The sequence below is a fragment of the Lethenteron reissneri genome, chromosome 68 (assembly GCF_015708825.2).
Source record: "Lethenteron reissneri isolate LAM-NWPU_2019-01 chromosome 68, ASM1570882v1, whole genome shotgun sequence".
NCBI lineage: Eukaryota > Metazoa > Chordata > Hyperoartia > Petromyzontiformes > Petromyzontidae > Lethenteron > Lethenteron reissneri.
Window position 1 is genome coordinate 1,257,649 of NC_083846.1, and position 14,659 is coordinate 1,272,307.

Sequence of the window (14,659 nt, forward strand, 5' to 3'; positions counted from 1 at the left end):
ATCTACACACACACATCTACACACACACATCTACACACACACACATCTACACACACTCACATCTACACACACACATCTACACACACATCTACACACACACGCATCTACACACACACACGCATCTACACACACACGCATCTACACACACACATCTACACACACATCTACACACACACACACATCTACACACACACACGCATCTACACACACACACACATCTACACACACACACATCTACACACACACACACACATCTACACACACATCTACACACACGCATCTACACACACACACATCTACACACATCTACACACACGCATCTACACACACACATCTACACACACACACATCTACACACACACACATCTACACACACACACATCTACACACACGCATCTACACACACACATCTACACACACACACATCTACACACACACACATCTACACACACACACATCTACACACACACACATCTACACACACTCACACGCATCTACTCCTCACGGTGACCACGTGAGGCAGCCGCTTGTGGGTGGGGCGTGCGCCGCAAACTCGCAACTCCCTCACTCCCTCACACACAGAGAGAGACACAGAGATACACACACAGAGACACAGAGAGACACACACAGAGACACACACAGAGAGACACACACAGAGACACAGCTACTACTACAACTCCCTCCACACCCCACACACAGACACACAGAGACACACACAGACACACAAAGACACAGAGAGACACAGACACAGCTACTACTACAACTACAACTCCCTCACAATTCCGATCAACATCATCGCGACCGACATTCACCATCAATAAATAATCATCACCTATCAATCATCATCACCTATCAATCATCATCATCACCGTCGATCTATCATCGTCATCGATCTCCCGTCTCGAGGCGTGAGAAGTTTCGGGGACCCCGCGCGAGTCGCCGTCTCGCCATGGGTCTCGCCGCCTGCTTGAGGTGCATGAAGTTCGTGCTCGTCGCCTTCAACTTCCTCTTCTGGGTGAGCACCAGCACCACCACCAGCACCACCAGCAGCACCACCAGCAGGAGCACCACCACCAACCAGCGCCACCACCAGCACCACCAGCAGCAGGAGCAGCAGCAGGAGACGACTCACTGTGCCATGCACGCGCACTGTACAATGCACGCGCACTGTGCCATGCACGTGTGTGGTGTGTGTGTGTTGTGTGTATGTGATTAGTATGTGTTGTGTGTGTGGTGTGTGTTGTTTGTGTGTGGTGCGTGTGGTGTGTGTGGTGTGTGTATGTGTGGTGTGTGTGTGGTGTGTGTGTGTTATGTGTATGTGATTAGTATGTGTTGTGTGTGTGGTGTGTGTTGTTTGTGTGTGGTGTGTGTGTTGTGTGTGGTGTGTGTATGTGTGGTGTATGTGTGGTGTGTGTGTGGTGTGTGTGTTATGTGTATGTGTTGTTTGTGTGTTGTGTGTATGTGTGGTGTGTGTGTGTATGTGTGTGTGTGTGGTGTGTGTGTGTGGTGTGTGTGTGGTGTGTGTGTTATGTGTATGTGTTGTTTGTGTGTTGTGTGTATGTGTGGTGTATGTGTGTGGTATGTGGTGAGGGTGGGGAACTTGCCCCACCAGCAGCACATTGCCGGCTGTGTGGGGAAGTCGTTCAGCAGCTCTGTGCGAGATTCCTCTTGCCCTGTCTTTGCTGCCTTTAAAAACAACAACACAACCTCAGCGTTACCCGCGACGTAGAGGTGATAACACGAGTTACCTCCTAGGGTCACGTGTGTGCGTCTGTGTGTATGTCTGTGTGTGTGTCTGTGTGAGTGTCTGTGTCTGTGTGTCAGTGTGAGTGTGTGTGTCTGTGTGTGTGTGTCTGTGTGTGTGTGTGTTGTGTGTGTGGTAGTGTGAATGAGTGTGTGTGTGTTGTGTGTGTGGTAGTGTGAATGAGTGTGTGTGTGTTGTGTGTGTGGTAGTGTGAATGAGTGTGTGTGTGTTGTGTGTGTGGTAGTGTGAATGAGTGTGTGTGTGTGTCTGTGTGTGTGTGTGTTGTGTGTGTGGTAGTGTGAATGAGTGTGTGTGTGTCTGTGTGTTGTGTGTGTGGTAGTGTGAATGAGTGTGTGTGTTGTGTGTGTGTGGTAGTGTGTGTGTGTTGTGTGTGTGTGTTGTGTGTGTGGTAGTGTGAATGAGTGTGTGTGGTCGTGTGAATGAGTGAGTGTGTGAATGAGTGTGTGTGTGTGTGGTTGTGTGAATGAGTGTGAATGAGTGAGTGTGTGAATGAGTGTGTGTGTGGTTGTGTGAATGAGTGTGTGTGTGGTAATGTAAATGAGTGCGTGTGTGGTAATGTAAATGAGTGTGTGTGCGGTAATGTAAATGAGTGAGTGTGTGGTTGTGTGAATGAGTGTGAGTGTGGTTGTGTGAATGTGACATTTCCCGTTCCGGAGGAATGGTTTCTTTCAGTCGCTTCGCTTTCGTACAAGCACAGCTATGGACCAGTTTCGACACCCAGCGTCTCATCAGCAGCAGCCGAGGCAGGCTCGCTTGAGCCAGTGCTGCTGAACTGCCCAGATGTTCATCGGCAAGGAACTGGTTTCGACACCGAGTGTCTCATCAGCAGCCGAGGCAGGCTCGCTTGAGCCAATGCTGCTGAATTGCCCAGATGTTCATCTGTGTGCCGGCTTGCTGGAGGGGTTTTGCGATGCTTTGATTCCGCCGATAAATATCGGACGTCGATCGCTCTGTGCGCGCACCGATTCGTGTTCTGTATATTCGCACACCGGCACACCGACTATGGATCTGTTGCGAAGATCCGTCGATTAAACGTGGATCTCCATTCCCGAGTTCCTGCATCGAATCTCTGACCCTGCTGCTGATGCTGATGTTGCTAATGTTGCTGCTGCTGATGATAATTTATTACGATATTGCTGCTCATGATGACGATGCCACTCGTGATGCTGCATAGCTGTCAACCCACACGGTTTAACCCGTATTCTTGTACAGGGAAATTTCGTTTTTAGGTCCATACAGCGTACAGCCGTTTGAATGCGGGAAAAACATTGTTTGTGTCTCTTTGTTTGTGTTTCTCCCTTGTGATGATGGGACTTTGCTTGACAGGTTTATAGTGGTGAGTGTAGTAGTGGTGAGTGTACTAGTGGTGAGTGTAGTGGTGAATGTACTAGTGGTGAGTGTAGTAGTGGTGAGTGTACTAGTGGTGAGTGTAGTAGTGGTGAGTGTAGTGGTGAGCGTACTAGTGGTGAGTGTATTAGTGGTGAGTGTACTAGTAGTGAGCGTACTAGTGGTGAGTGTAGTGGTGAGTGTACTAGTGGTGAGTGTACTAGTGATGAGTGTACTAGTAGTGAGCGTACTAGTGGTGAGTGTAGTGGTGAGTGTACTAGTAGTGAGCGTACTAGTGGTGAGTGTAGTGGTGAGTGTACTAGTGGTGAGTGTACTAGTGATGAGTGTACTAGTAGTGAGCGTACTAGTGGTGAGTGTAGTGGTGAGTGTACTAGTAGTGAGCGTACTAGTGGTGAGTGTAGTAGTGGTGAGTGTAGTAGTGGTGAGTGTAGTAGTGGTGAGTGTACTAGTGGTGAGTGTAGTAGTGGTGAGTGTAGTGGTGAGTGTACTAGTAGTGAGCGTACTAGTGGTGAGTGTAGTGGTGAGTGTACTAGTGGTGAGTGTAGTGGTGAGTGTAGTAGTGGTGAGTGTACTAGTGGTGAGTGTACTAGTGGTGAGTGTAGTGGTGAGTGTACTAGTAGTGAGTGTACTAGTGGTGAGTGTATTAGTGGTGAGTGTACTAGTGGGTTGACAGGTATGATGATGATGATCCTTCTGCTGCTGATGATGCTGCTGATCATGACAATTATGACGCTGCTGCTCGTGACGCTGAGGCTACTTCTGATGAAGATAACTATGCTCATGATGATGCTGATGTTTGTGTACAGCTTGTGGGGTGCGCTCTGCTGTCCATCTCGCTGTGGCTGAGATTCGATCAGAACACCAAGGACATATTTGACAACCCCAACGCACCAACCACCTACTATGTTGGTGAGTGTTTGGTGCCACTCACCCGCTCCTCACTCACCCACTCAACCCGCACCACGGTCAACTCGCTCGCACCCGCACGCTCACCCGTTTACCTGCTCACTCACTCACTCACCCCCACACAAAGACAAAGGTGTATCCTTAACCGACTGTAGGGGCACGTGCTGTTAGCGAGCACCTATGAAGGCCGGATCGGTACACGAGGGGGTGGGTGGCCAGCACCACACCCCACCACCTTTGTCTCCCCAGTGGCGATGATAACACACTCTGCACCAAGTACTCATTTGAGGCCGAGTCGACCTAGGGGAGGCCCAGGACTGGTTCAGATAATCGTCACTGGTATTGGCCGTGAGCGGGAATCGAACTCAGGTTTCCGAGTTCATAGTGCAGCACACTAACCGCTACACTACCGCTCCCCACCCACACGCTCACCCACACACTCACCCACACACACGCTCACCCACACATTCACCCACACACTCACTCACCCACACACTCACCCACACACTCACCCACATACTCACTCACACACACGCTCACCCACACATTCACCCACACACTCACCCACACACTCACCCACACACTCACACACACGCTCACCCACACACTCACCCACACGCTCACCCACACACTCACCCACACATTCTCCCACTCTCCCACTCACCCACTCACCCACCCAATCTCTCACCAACCAACCGACTCATTCATTTACCCACTCATTGACTCACTCTCCCGCTCACCCACCCACTCGTCATATTTGTGTCATGTTTCCATCATGTCATGTGTCCGTGTGGCATCGGTTCACTCCGCGCGTGGTGGTGTAAGGTGTGGGTAGAGTGACGCGTGTGTGTGCATGTGTGTGTGTGTGGACGCCACGGGGTCCGTCTGCATGGGGCCTCGTGGTTTAGCTCCCCCCCCCCCACTGCACCCCCCCACGCTCCCCCCCCCACGCACCCCTCCCCACGCCCCCCCCCACGCTCCCCCCCCACGCTCCCCCCCCACGCTCCCCCCCCACGCCCCCCCCCACGCTCTCCCCCCCCCACTGCCCCCCCCCCACGCTCCCCCCCCACGCTCCCCCCCCACGCACCCCCCCCCACGCTCTCCCCCCCCCACTGCCCCCCCCCACGCCCCCCCCCCACGCCCCCCCCCCACGCCCCCCGCTGCGTTATCACCACCGCCACACGTTTCCCCCTCGCGCACTCAGCGCGAGCGTGGGGCTTTGATTAATGAAACGCGATTTCTGCCCAAGTTAGCAAATCTCTTGGCGGACGACGACGATCCTCCTCCTCCCCTTGCCCGACGTCACTCGTCGTTACCAACATTAAGTTGCGTTGTAAGCACTTCCCATCGGCCGTGCACGGGGCAACTTCCTCGTGCAAGACTGTGAGCTGGGGGGGGGGGGAACCCTCCGGACCGGTTTTCGACGTTTCGGTGCCTCAACGGCAGAGGCAGGTTCGCATGAGTCAGCGGTTCAACGCTCGCAAATTGGCTGGACCGGTTTCGACATTCCGCGGCTCATCGGCAGGAAGTCGGCTCTTACGAGAAGCATTGACTCGGCACAAGCGAAAACTCGGGACCGGTTTCCACATTGAACTTCTCATCGGCAGGAAATCGGTTTGCACGAGAAGCATTGGCTCAGCACAAGCGAAAACTCGGGACCAGTTTCGACATTCAGTCTCTCATCAGCAGCAGCAGCAGAAGCAGGCTCACTTGATCCATTGGTGAAACGGGAGCAAAATTGCTGGATTGCTATCGACATTCACCGTCTCATCGGCAGCAAGTCGATGAGACGGTGAATGAAAAACCACCGCCGGCCAGCCGCCCGGCCGTTACTTTCCCGAGAAGGAGGAGGAGGTGTGTGGAGATGATTGGGCGCGGCGTTGCCGGTGAGATCCGCCCGTGATTAAACCGCGTCGTGTCGCGCCGCCCGCCCCGCTTGGCTCACGCGTGACCCACGGCGGCGTTGCCGGTGAGATCCGCCCGTGATTAAGAGGCACGGCGGCGGCGGCGGTGGCGGTGGTGGCGGCGGTGGCGGTGGCGTCACCAGTCCACGATCGGTCGAATTCGAAACGATCGCTCTGCGAATGTCTCCTTTTGGAGAGGCAACAAATAAAAAAACACGCGGCTGCCTCGGCGGATTCGACAGTGGCGGAAAAATAAATCCCAGCGCTTGGAAAGTTACAATCTATTAAAAACCAAAACTATTCAAGAAAAATACTTTAACAGTCCCACTGAGCTGTATAACTCTTGTTCAGAAGCGACCCGCAATCACAAATGATATCTCAACGAAGTGGCTTATCGTCATCATTGTGTGGAAATTTATAGCAGCACCCAAATACTCTTCAACGCGTGGTGATGTCCATTCTAAATTTGAAGGGAAAATCCCGAAGGACCCGGAGAAAAATCCAAGCGGCCAAACTCCAAATATACAATGGGCGTCGGCGTCGGGATCGAACCCACAACCTCTCGCGTGCCAGGCGAGGCGGTCAACATCTCGTAACCGCGACGCCGGTTACCCCAGCAGATCGCTCAGTTGAGATAGTGCAGCAGCAGCGGCAGCAGCAGCAGTGGTAGTAGCAGCAGCAATGGTAGCAGCAGCAGCAGCAGCGGTAGTAGCAGCAGCGGTAGCAGCAACGGCGAGAACTTGGCAGGACCCTCCTGAAGGGCGAGTCTTGAGACTCGGCGAGGCCTCCTTCCCTGGCTAGGCTGGTGGAGGAAAATGAATAATTCGAACAACTTTCAGGGTGAGCAGTGCTGTGGTAACACTCGTGCCTCGCCTGGGTTGGATTCCTGACCTGGGTGCCTCTCTGTGTGGAGTTTGCGTTTCGTCTCCTGATCGCTAAAGAGTCACGTGGCTCTGCATTTTGAAGGAAGACCTCAATCTTCATCTTCTGTCGCACGGCCGATGTAGATGCAGAGCCGATGACCGCAGTTTCATATTCGGGCGGGTCAAGCACAGACATCCGTGTCGGGAACAGCAGAGTTGGTGTATCATCATCATCATCGTCATCTTCTTGGTTCTTTCGGTAAAGTTACGTAGAAGAGAAATAATAAAATAATAAACATAAACCAATAAAATTATTCTCACGACGTTTCGGCCACAACGCAAGCAGCCGTTCTCAGGTGAAGAACAGGTCTGTCGGAAAGACAGCGTCTGAATGAACACCCCCAGGCTTGGCAGCGTATATTTAAGCTGGGTTGGAGGGGGAAGAGCGCCTTGACAAAGGAATTTGCATATCAAGAGGAATTTAGCATATTTATGGGAAATGCAGATATGGGATTAGTCACTACTTCCCTTCTACGTGACTTTACCGAAAGAACCAAGAAGATGAATCCCTGCAGTCACGGAAGCTATAAATCGAAATCATCGTCATCATCATCATCAGCATCATCGTCGTCATCATCGTCGTCATCATGATCATCGTCATCATCGTCATCGTCATCATCGTCGTCATCATCGTCATCATCATCGTCGTCGTCGTCATCATCGTCATCGCCGTGGTGATGTCTGCTTCGCATTCGTGGATTGGGGCATTGCGCCGTGACACGTTGTGTTATGAGGCATCGTCAGACATGATCATCCGCATCTGTTGCCATGGTTTGTGCAGTGGACGCGGTTTAGATCAGCAGTTATTTAATCTCCATCTCAAGTTTCCTAACGTGCGTTCATTGTGAACAGTTCATTGCCGTGAGTCGCTTGGGGGGGGCCGCGAGAAGTGGTGGCGCAGCGGTTGGCGCACTGCGCTACGAACCCGGCAGCCCGACTTTGATTCCCGCTCGCGACCAACGCACTGCGCGTAAACTTCGCCACGGGGGAGACAAAGGCGGCCGGGACGTGGTGCTGACCACCCGCCACCTCGTGCGCCGTGTCAGCCTGCACAGGCGCTGCTCCTCGCTAACAACACTTGCCCCTACCGTCTCCCGAGGCTATGCGGGGAATCTTTGCGTCGTGCTTTGCGCACGCGTGGAAATGTGCGTAACACATTGCGGGCGTGAGCAGATAAATAAATAATTTAATCCCCCCCCTCCCCCGCGGCGAGATGGAACAATCCGACACGGGCTGGGGCTGAACCAACGGACTACCAAGTCGGGTTTAGCCCCTTGTCCCATAGATCCACACAATCGCCCAGAGATGTGCACAGAGATCCATTGACCTACACAGAGACCCATAGACTCACACATACACTCATTGACCTACACATACACCCATAGACTTACACATACACCCATTGATGTACACAGAGATCCATTGACCTACACAGAGACCCATAGACTTACACATACACCCATAGACTTACACATACACCCATAGACTTACACATACACCCATAGACTTACACATACACCCATTAATGTACACAGAGATCCATTGACCTACATAGAGACCCATAGACTTACACATACGCCCATAGACTTACACATACACCCATAGACTTACACATACACCCATAGACTTACACAACAACAACAACAACCGCCATTCGCCACTAAGTGGCGGTGACGTCACCACGATGCTTGTGCCAGGCCAAGTGCACCTTGAGGCCACGTGAAGTGTCGAACGCCCGCTGGCAGGAGGTCACGGGGCAGACCCAGGTGCCACGGGTCGACTGACCGAGATGACCGAGATGACTGGCTGATGCACCACCTGTGCCCCCTACTGTACCAACTTGCTGTGCTTTAGCCACCCGGCGCTCCGCTCGTTGTTGTGAGCGTCGCTCCTCCGCCCTCCGTTGTTGTTGGAGGGCGACTGCCTCCAACTGCCCAGTAGCGTCCTTCACGAGCCTCCTCCACTGAGGCCGATCTTGACACCGCTGGTACCAGTCATCGGCAAGTCCACTCAGCTCCACGTCCTCCTGTACCACATCACTCCATCTCTTCTCCAGCCCGTGCCGCGCCCGTCTAGCCCCCTCGATCCGGCCGAACAAAAGCTGTTTAGGCATGCGGTGGCTGGGCATGCGGGCTACATGACCCAGCCAACGCAGCCTTGCCTGCCGGAGGAGCTCACTGATGGGACTTTGCCCAGATCTTTCAAGGATTTGTGAGCTCCTCACACAATCCAGCCTGGTTAAACCCAAGATGGATCGTAGGCAGGCCAGCCTAAATGTTTCCAACCGGCGAAGATGCTCCACCAGGGGGGTCCACGTTTCGCAAGCGTAGAGAAGGGAGGGAATGACCGTGGCCGAGAAGACCTGAAGCTTCGTGCGGAGCGACAGACCAGGTAGCTTCCACACAGCGTTACGCAACCGATGAAAAGATATTGCCGCTCGACTGATTCGGAGTGAGACCTCTGCTGATAAACTGGAGCCGGTCATAAGCACACTGCCCAGGTATGGGAAACTCTCCACTCTCTCCACAACTGCCCCATCACCAATTGGGAGTTGTGGGGGTGGAGTGTCCGATGGTACAAAATACCCAGGCAGGTGCTTAGTTTTGGTGGGGCTGATGGTAAGGCCCCACCTCTTAGTGGCGGGGCCTTACCATCAGCCCCACCAAAACTAAGCACCTACACATACACCCATAGACTTACACATACACCCATTAATGTACACAGAGATCCATTGACCTACATAGAGACCCATAGACTTACACATACACCCATAGACTTACACATACACCCATAGACTTACACATACACCCATAGACTTACACATACACCCATAGACTTACACATACACCCATAGACTTACACATACACCCATAGACTTACACATACACCCATTGACCTACATAAAGACCCACATAGCGACCCATGTACTGTGGGTCTCTGTTGGGTGACACAAGGTTGATGAGCCTGCCTGTGGGTGGGGCGCGGCGGTATGTGTGTGTACTTGTGTGTACTTGTGTGTCTCTGTGTGTGCGTGTGTACTTGTGTGTCTGTGTGTGTGCGTGTGTACTTGTGTGTGTGTCTTTGTGTACTTGTGTGTCTGTGTGTGTGCGTGTGTACTTGTGTGTGTGTGTCTGTGTGTACTTGTGTGTCTGTGTGTGTCTGTGTGTACTTGTGTGTCTGTGTGTGTGTGTACTTGTGTGTCTGTGTGTACTTGTGTGTGTATGTGTATTTGTGTGTGTGTGTGCGTGTGTACTTGTGTGTCTGTGTACTTGTGTGTCTGTGTGTGTGCGTGTGTACTTGTGTGTCTGTATGTACTTGTGTGTGCGTGTGTGTGTGTGTACTTGTGTGTCTGCGTGTGTGTACTTGTGTGTCTGTGTGTGTGCGTGTGTACTTGTGTGTACTTGTGTGTGTGTGTACTTGTGTGTGTGTGCGTGAGATCCCAATCGGTTCCATTAAATTTGCGGCGTGTTTTTGGGATTTGCGATGAGTCGTTTGACCGCAACGGCGCTGCTCCTCTTGCCGGCGGCGTCACGGCATCGCCATTTCCTTTTCCGGAGGACGACGATGACGATAACGAGAATGATGACGACGACGACGAGGATGATGACGATGACGACAGTGACGACGACGATGGCGGCGGCGGCGGACGGCACGTGCCAAATTAACCGTGTCGGCAGTGCCGTCCCATGGTGGGCTGTGCGGGGCCCGGGGTAAACCCCATCACGTGGGCCCCCCCGCCCACCCACCCCAACGCCCACCCACCCCAACGCCTTCAAACCAAATGGGAAGTAGGACATCTGACAGCGTGACGTCGAAGCGCGGGGGTGCCCCCCCCCCCCCCCGAAAGCGTGGGGCCCGGGGCAGTCGCCCTGATTCGCCGTCTTTTACCCGAGAGGGGGGGGGGGCAGGGGGGTGGGGGGCGGGGGGGTCAGTCGCCGTTTTTTTATTTCGGAAACCGCCAATTTGGTCGCCCCGACGATCATCCAGCAGCGGACCGAGAGTGGTCCAGGCGAGCGACAATGTGGAAGGCGAGCAGATGGCCAGCGCCTGCACGCCCACCACCACCCCCGCAAGTTTCCTGCTGCTTTCCCAGTTCCTCGTTTGTCTCGGTCAGTGTCCGTTACAACATCTGCTTCGTGTGAACGTGGCGGCGGCGGTGTAACCATGGAGGAGACAAAGACGGCCGGGCGCGGTGACGGCCACCCACGCCCCTCGTGTGCCGTACCGGCCTTTGTAGGTCCTCGCTGCTCGTTAACACAGAACTTGCCCCAGCGGTCTGTTGAAGGCTCACACAGAGACCCGCAGACTTACACAGTGGCCCATAGACGCACACAGAGCTATAGACTCACACAGAGACCCATAGACTCACACAGAGATCCTTAGACGCACACAGAGACCCATAGACTTACACAGAGACCCATAGACTCACACAGAGCCACAGACTCACACAGAGATCCTTAAACTCACACAGAGACCCATAGACTTACACAAAGACCCATAGACTCACATGGAGATCCTTAGACTCACACAGAGACTCACAGACTTACACAGCGGCCCATAGACTCGCACAGACCCATAGACTCACACAGAGATCATTAGACTCACACAGAGGCCCATAGACTTACACAGAGACCCATAGACTCACACGGAGATCCTTAGACTCACACAGAGACCCACAGACTTACACAGCGGCCCATAGACTCGCACAGAGACCCGTAGACTCACACAGAGACCCGTAGACTTACAGAGACCCGTAGACTTACACACAGACCCATAGATGCAAGTCGTATTTAATACGAGTTTCCCAAAGTATTACAATGTAAAACATACATTTCCTCTAACCATCGATGGGAAGTCAAAGTAAACTTGTAATCGTGAATGTACGGCAAAAATACGGCGATCAAACTATTACTGTCGTGCAAAGTGCGCTCTTTCAGAAGTGACCTGGCAATCACAAATGACAGCTCAACCAATTGGCTTGTCGTCATCATCATCGTCACGTGGGCATTTATAGCAGCAGCGAAATACTCTGAATGCACATTACTAAACGTAGAGGGAAGAACTGGAGGACCCGGAGAAAAATCCACCGCGATGATGATGAGAGAGAGAGGCACGCAAACTACAAATATTCAGCAGCAGCAGGCGTCAGGGTCGGGATCGAACCCACGACCTCCTGTACACCAGGCGATGTAATTAACATCTCCTAGCCACCGTGATGATGATGAGAGAGAGAGACACGCAAACTACAAATATACATATTCTTAGGTTTTTCGGTAAAGTCACGTAGGTAAAAAAATTTAATTTAAATTAATAAAAATAAAATAAAAATCACGACGTTTCGATTGCAACACAAGCAATCATCATCAGGTATAAATGAAATAGCAACAAAAAATTCCAACCAGAATATACAGCAGCAGGCGTCGTCAGGGTCAGGATCAAACCACGATCTCCTGTACACCAGGCGAGGTAGTTAACATCTCCTAGTCACTGCAGCGCTTCCTGAATAGCGGCAACTGGAATCCACATGGAAATCGTCAACCGTGCGACGTGGAATTGTTTAGCTTGCGTGGAGACAGCGACATGGAAAATGTTTTATTTGGGGGGTGTGTGGAGGGTGGGGTGGGGCGTGGGGGGGGTCTGTGGGGGGGGGGCCTCGTGGGAACCACAATGGCCGGGTTTGTTTTGTGGATCCGTCACCTCCGACCTTCCTGTTGCTAATTCCTCTTCGTCCATCGGTTTCTGTCTCGCACACACAAATGCAAAGGGTCGCCCGTGTAGCCTTAACAAACTGTAGGGGCAAGTGCTGTTAGCGAACACCCACACACACACACACTCACCCACTCAACACGTATACCCAATACCAATTTCAGCCATTCGCCACTAAGTGACGGTCACGTCACCACGGTGCCTGTGCCAGGCCACGTGCACTTTGAGGCTCAGTGATGGGAATGTGTCCAGATCTTTCAAGGATTTGTGAGCTCCTCACAATCCAGCCTGGTTCAAGCCAGGATGGATCGTAGGCAGGCCAGCCTGAATGTTTCTAACCGGCGAAGATGTTCCATTCGAGGGGTCCATGTTTCGCAAGCGTAGAGAAGGGAGGGAATGACCGTGGCCGAGAAGACCCGAAGCTTCGTGCGGAGAGACAGACCAGGTAGCTTCCACACAGCGTTACGCAACCGATGAAAAGATATTGCCGCTCGACTGATTTGGAGTGAGACCTCTGTTGTCAAACCGGAACTGGTCATAAGAGCACTGCCCATGTATGGGAAACTTTCCACTGTCTCCACAACTGCTCCATCACTAATAGGGAGCTTAAGGAGTGGAGTGTTTGGTGGCACAAAATGCCCAGGCAGTGAGCAGCAATCACCAGACCATCGGCATACATGACATGGTTGACCAATCGGGAGCCATCCCTCGACCGCACGCTGTCATCGATCAGCCTCATGTTGTATCTGTACCAGGTGGAAATTCGTCCGGTACAGCCATGGAAAGCTGCTCGAACTATGTGGTCAAAGATGATGTTAAATAATGTGGGCGCCAGAGGACATCCCTGTCGCACCCATAGGTGAACAGGGAATGGCTCTGACACCTGGCCACGTAGTGTTTACCCGGTGCCTGCCCGCAATCATGAAGGCCCTTAATGATTGTGAGCAGAGAGTCAGGGACTCTGAAAACAAGAAGAGCTGCCCATAGTCCTGGCCTGTTGATAGTACCATAGGCCTTGAGCAGGTAAATAAAGCAGAGATCTAGGTCTTGTTGGGATTCCCTACACCTTTGATGTAGCAGACGGACAGAGAATATCGCATCCGTGCAGGACCGCCCTGGTCTGAAACCACATTGGGGCTCTGCAAGCCTCTTCTCAGCGTGCCTTGCAAGGCGATGTTGAATAATCCTTTCCAGGACCTTTCCCAGCACACTGAGGAGGGAGATGCCCCTGTAGTTGTTACAGTGGACCACCAGGGCATCCTTCCATTCCTGCGGAACCCGTTCTGTGGTCCAGTTGTGATGATGCCAAGTAGGGCAGTCTGCACACAAATGCCACCCTCCCTCAACATTTCACTTGTGAGATCGTCTCTGCCCGGCGCTTTTCCTGGTCTCAGCTTGGCGACTTTTGCCAATATTTGAGGCAGGGCAGCCGTAGCAAGATCGTTCCCACCTTGCCCCACGATATTGTCTGGGCCGAGGGAATTCCCCTCCCCGAAGACCTCACAAAAATGCTGTGCAAACCTGCAGACCTGTTCCTGGGGGTCGGAGATCGGGTGAGACGCTGCAAGTTACTTTTTTGATGGAATTAAATAGTGAATTGTGATTGCGGCTACGATGGCAGCTTCCATCTCCTCGGCAACCCCACCACCCATTCTTGCAGCGCTACACGGCTGTCGGAACCTCCGAGCGAAGGCTGCGGTTGGCCTCCTCATTCTCAGATGTTGGATGTTGTGGGCGACAGGAGTGGGCCTGTCGCTTTCTCTCAACCAGCCGGAACACCTCCTCCTTCAGCCAGGGGTCTCTGGGGAGGTGTGGACCGCGTACCCAATGCAGCCGTTGTCGTTGCGTGAGCCACGGTCCTGAGCCTCACCCATTTACCTTCAGCATCAGAAGGAGGGAGGGTGGGCACGATGCTAACCCCAGCCGCAAGCGATATTGAAACTCCTGCTTGCAACACACATGCACCCACGCACACTCACCCACTCAACCCAACAACAACAACAACCGCCATTCGTCACCGAGTGGCGGTGACGTCACCACGGCGCTAGTGCCAGGCTATGTGCACGTTAAGGCCACGCAACAAAGATGCCCCGTGTAGCCTTAACAGA

The 14,659-nt window shown here is 52.9% G+C and overlaps 1 protein-coding gene across 1 annotated transcript in view; it reads left to right on the forward strand.

The window, feature by feature from the left end:
- The first annotated feature begins 532 nt into the window (after nt 1-532).
- LOC133360420 (CD9 antigen-like) overlaps nt 533-14,659 on the forward strand; it is a 33,772-nt gene continuing 19,645 nt past the window's right edge. Inside the window, exons 1-2 of the mRNA XM_061579138.1 lie at nt 533-1,015; nt 3,919-4,021. Coding sequence (XP_061435122.1) covers nt 950-1,015; nt 3,919-4,021 — 169 coding nt within the window. The 5' untranslated portion in view covers nt 533-949. The remainder of the gene's footprint in view (nt 1,016-3,918; nt 4,022-14,659) is intronic.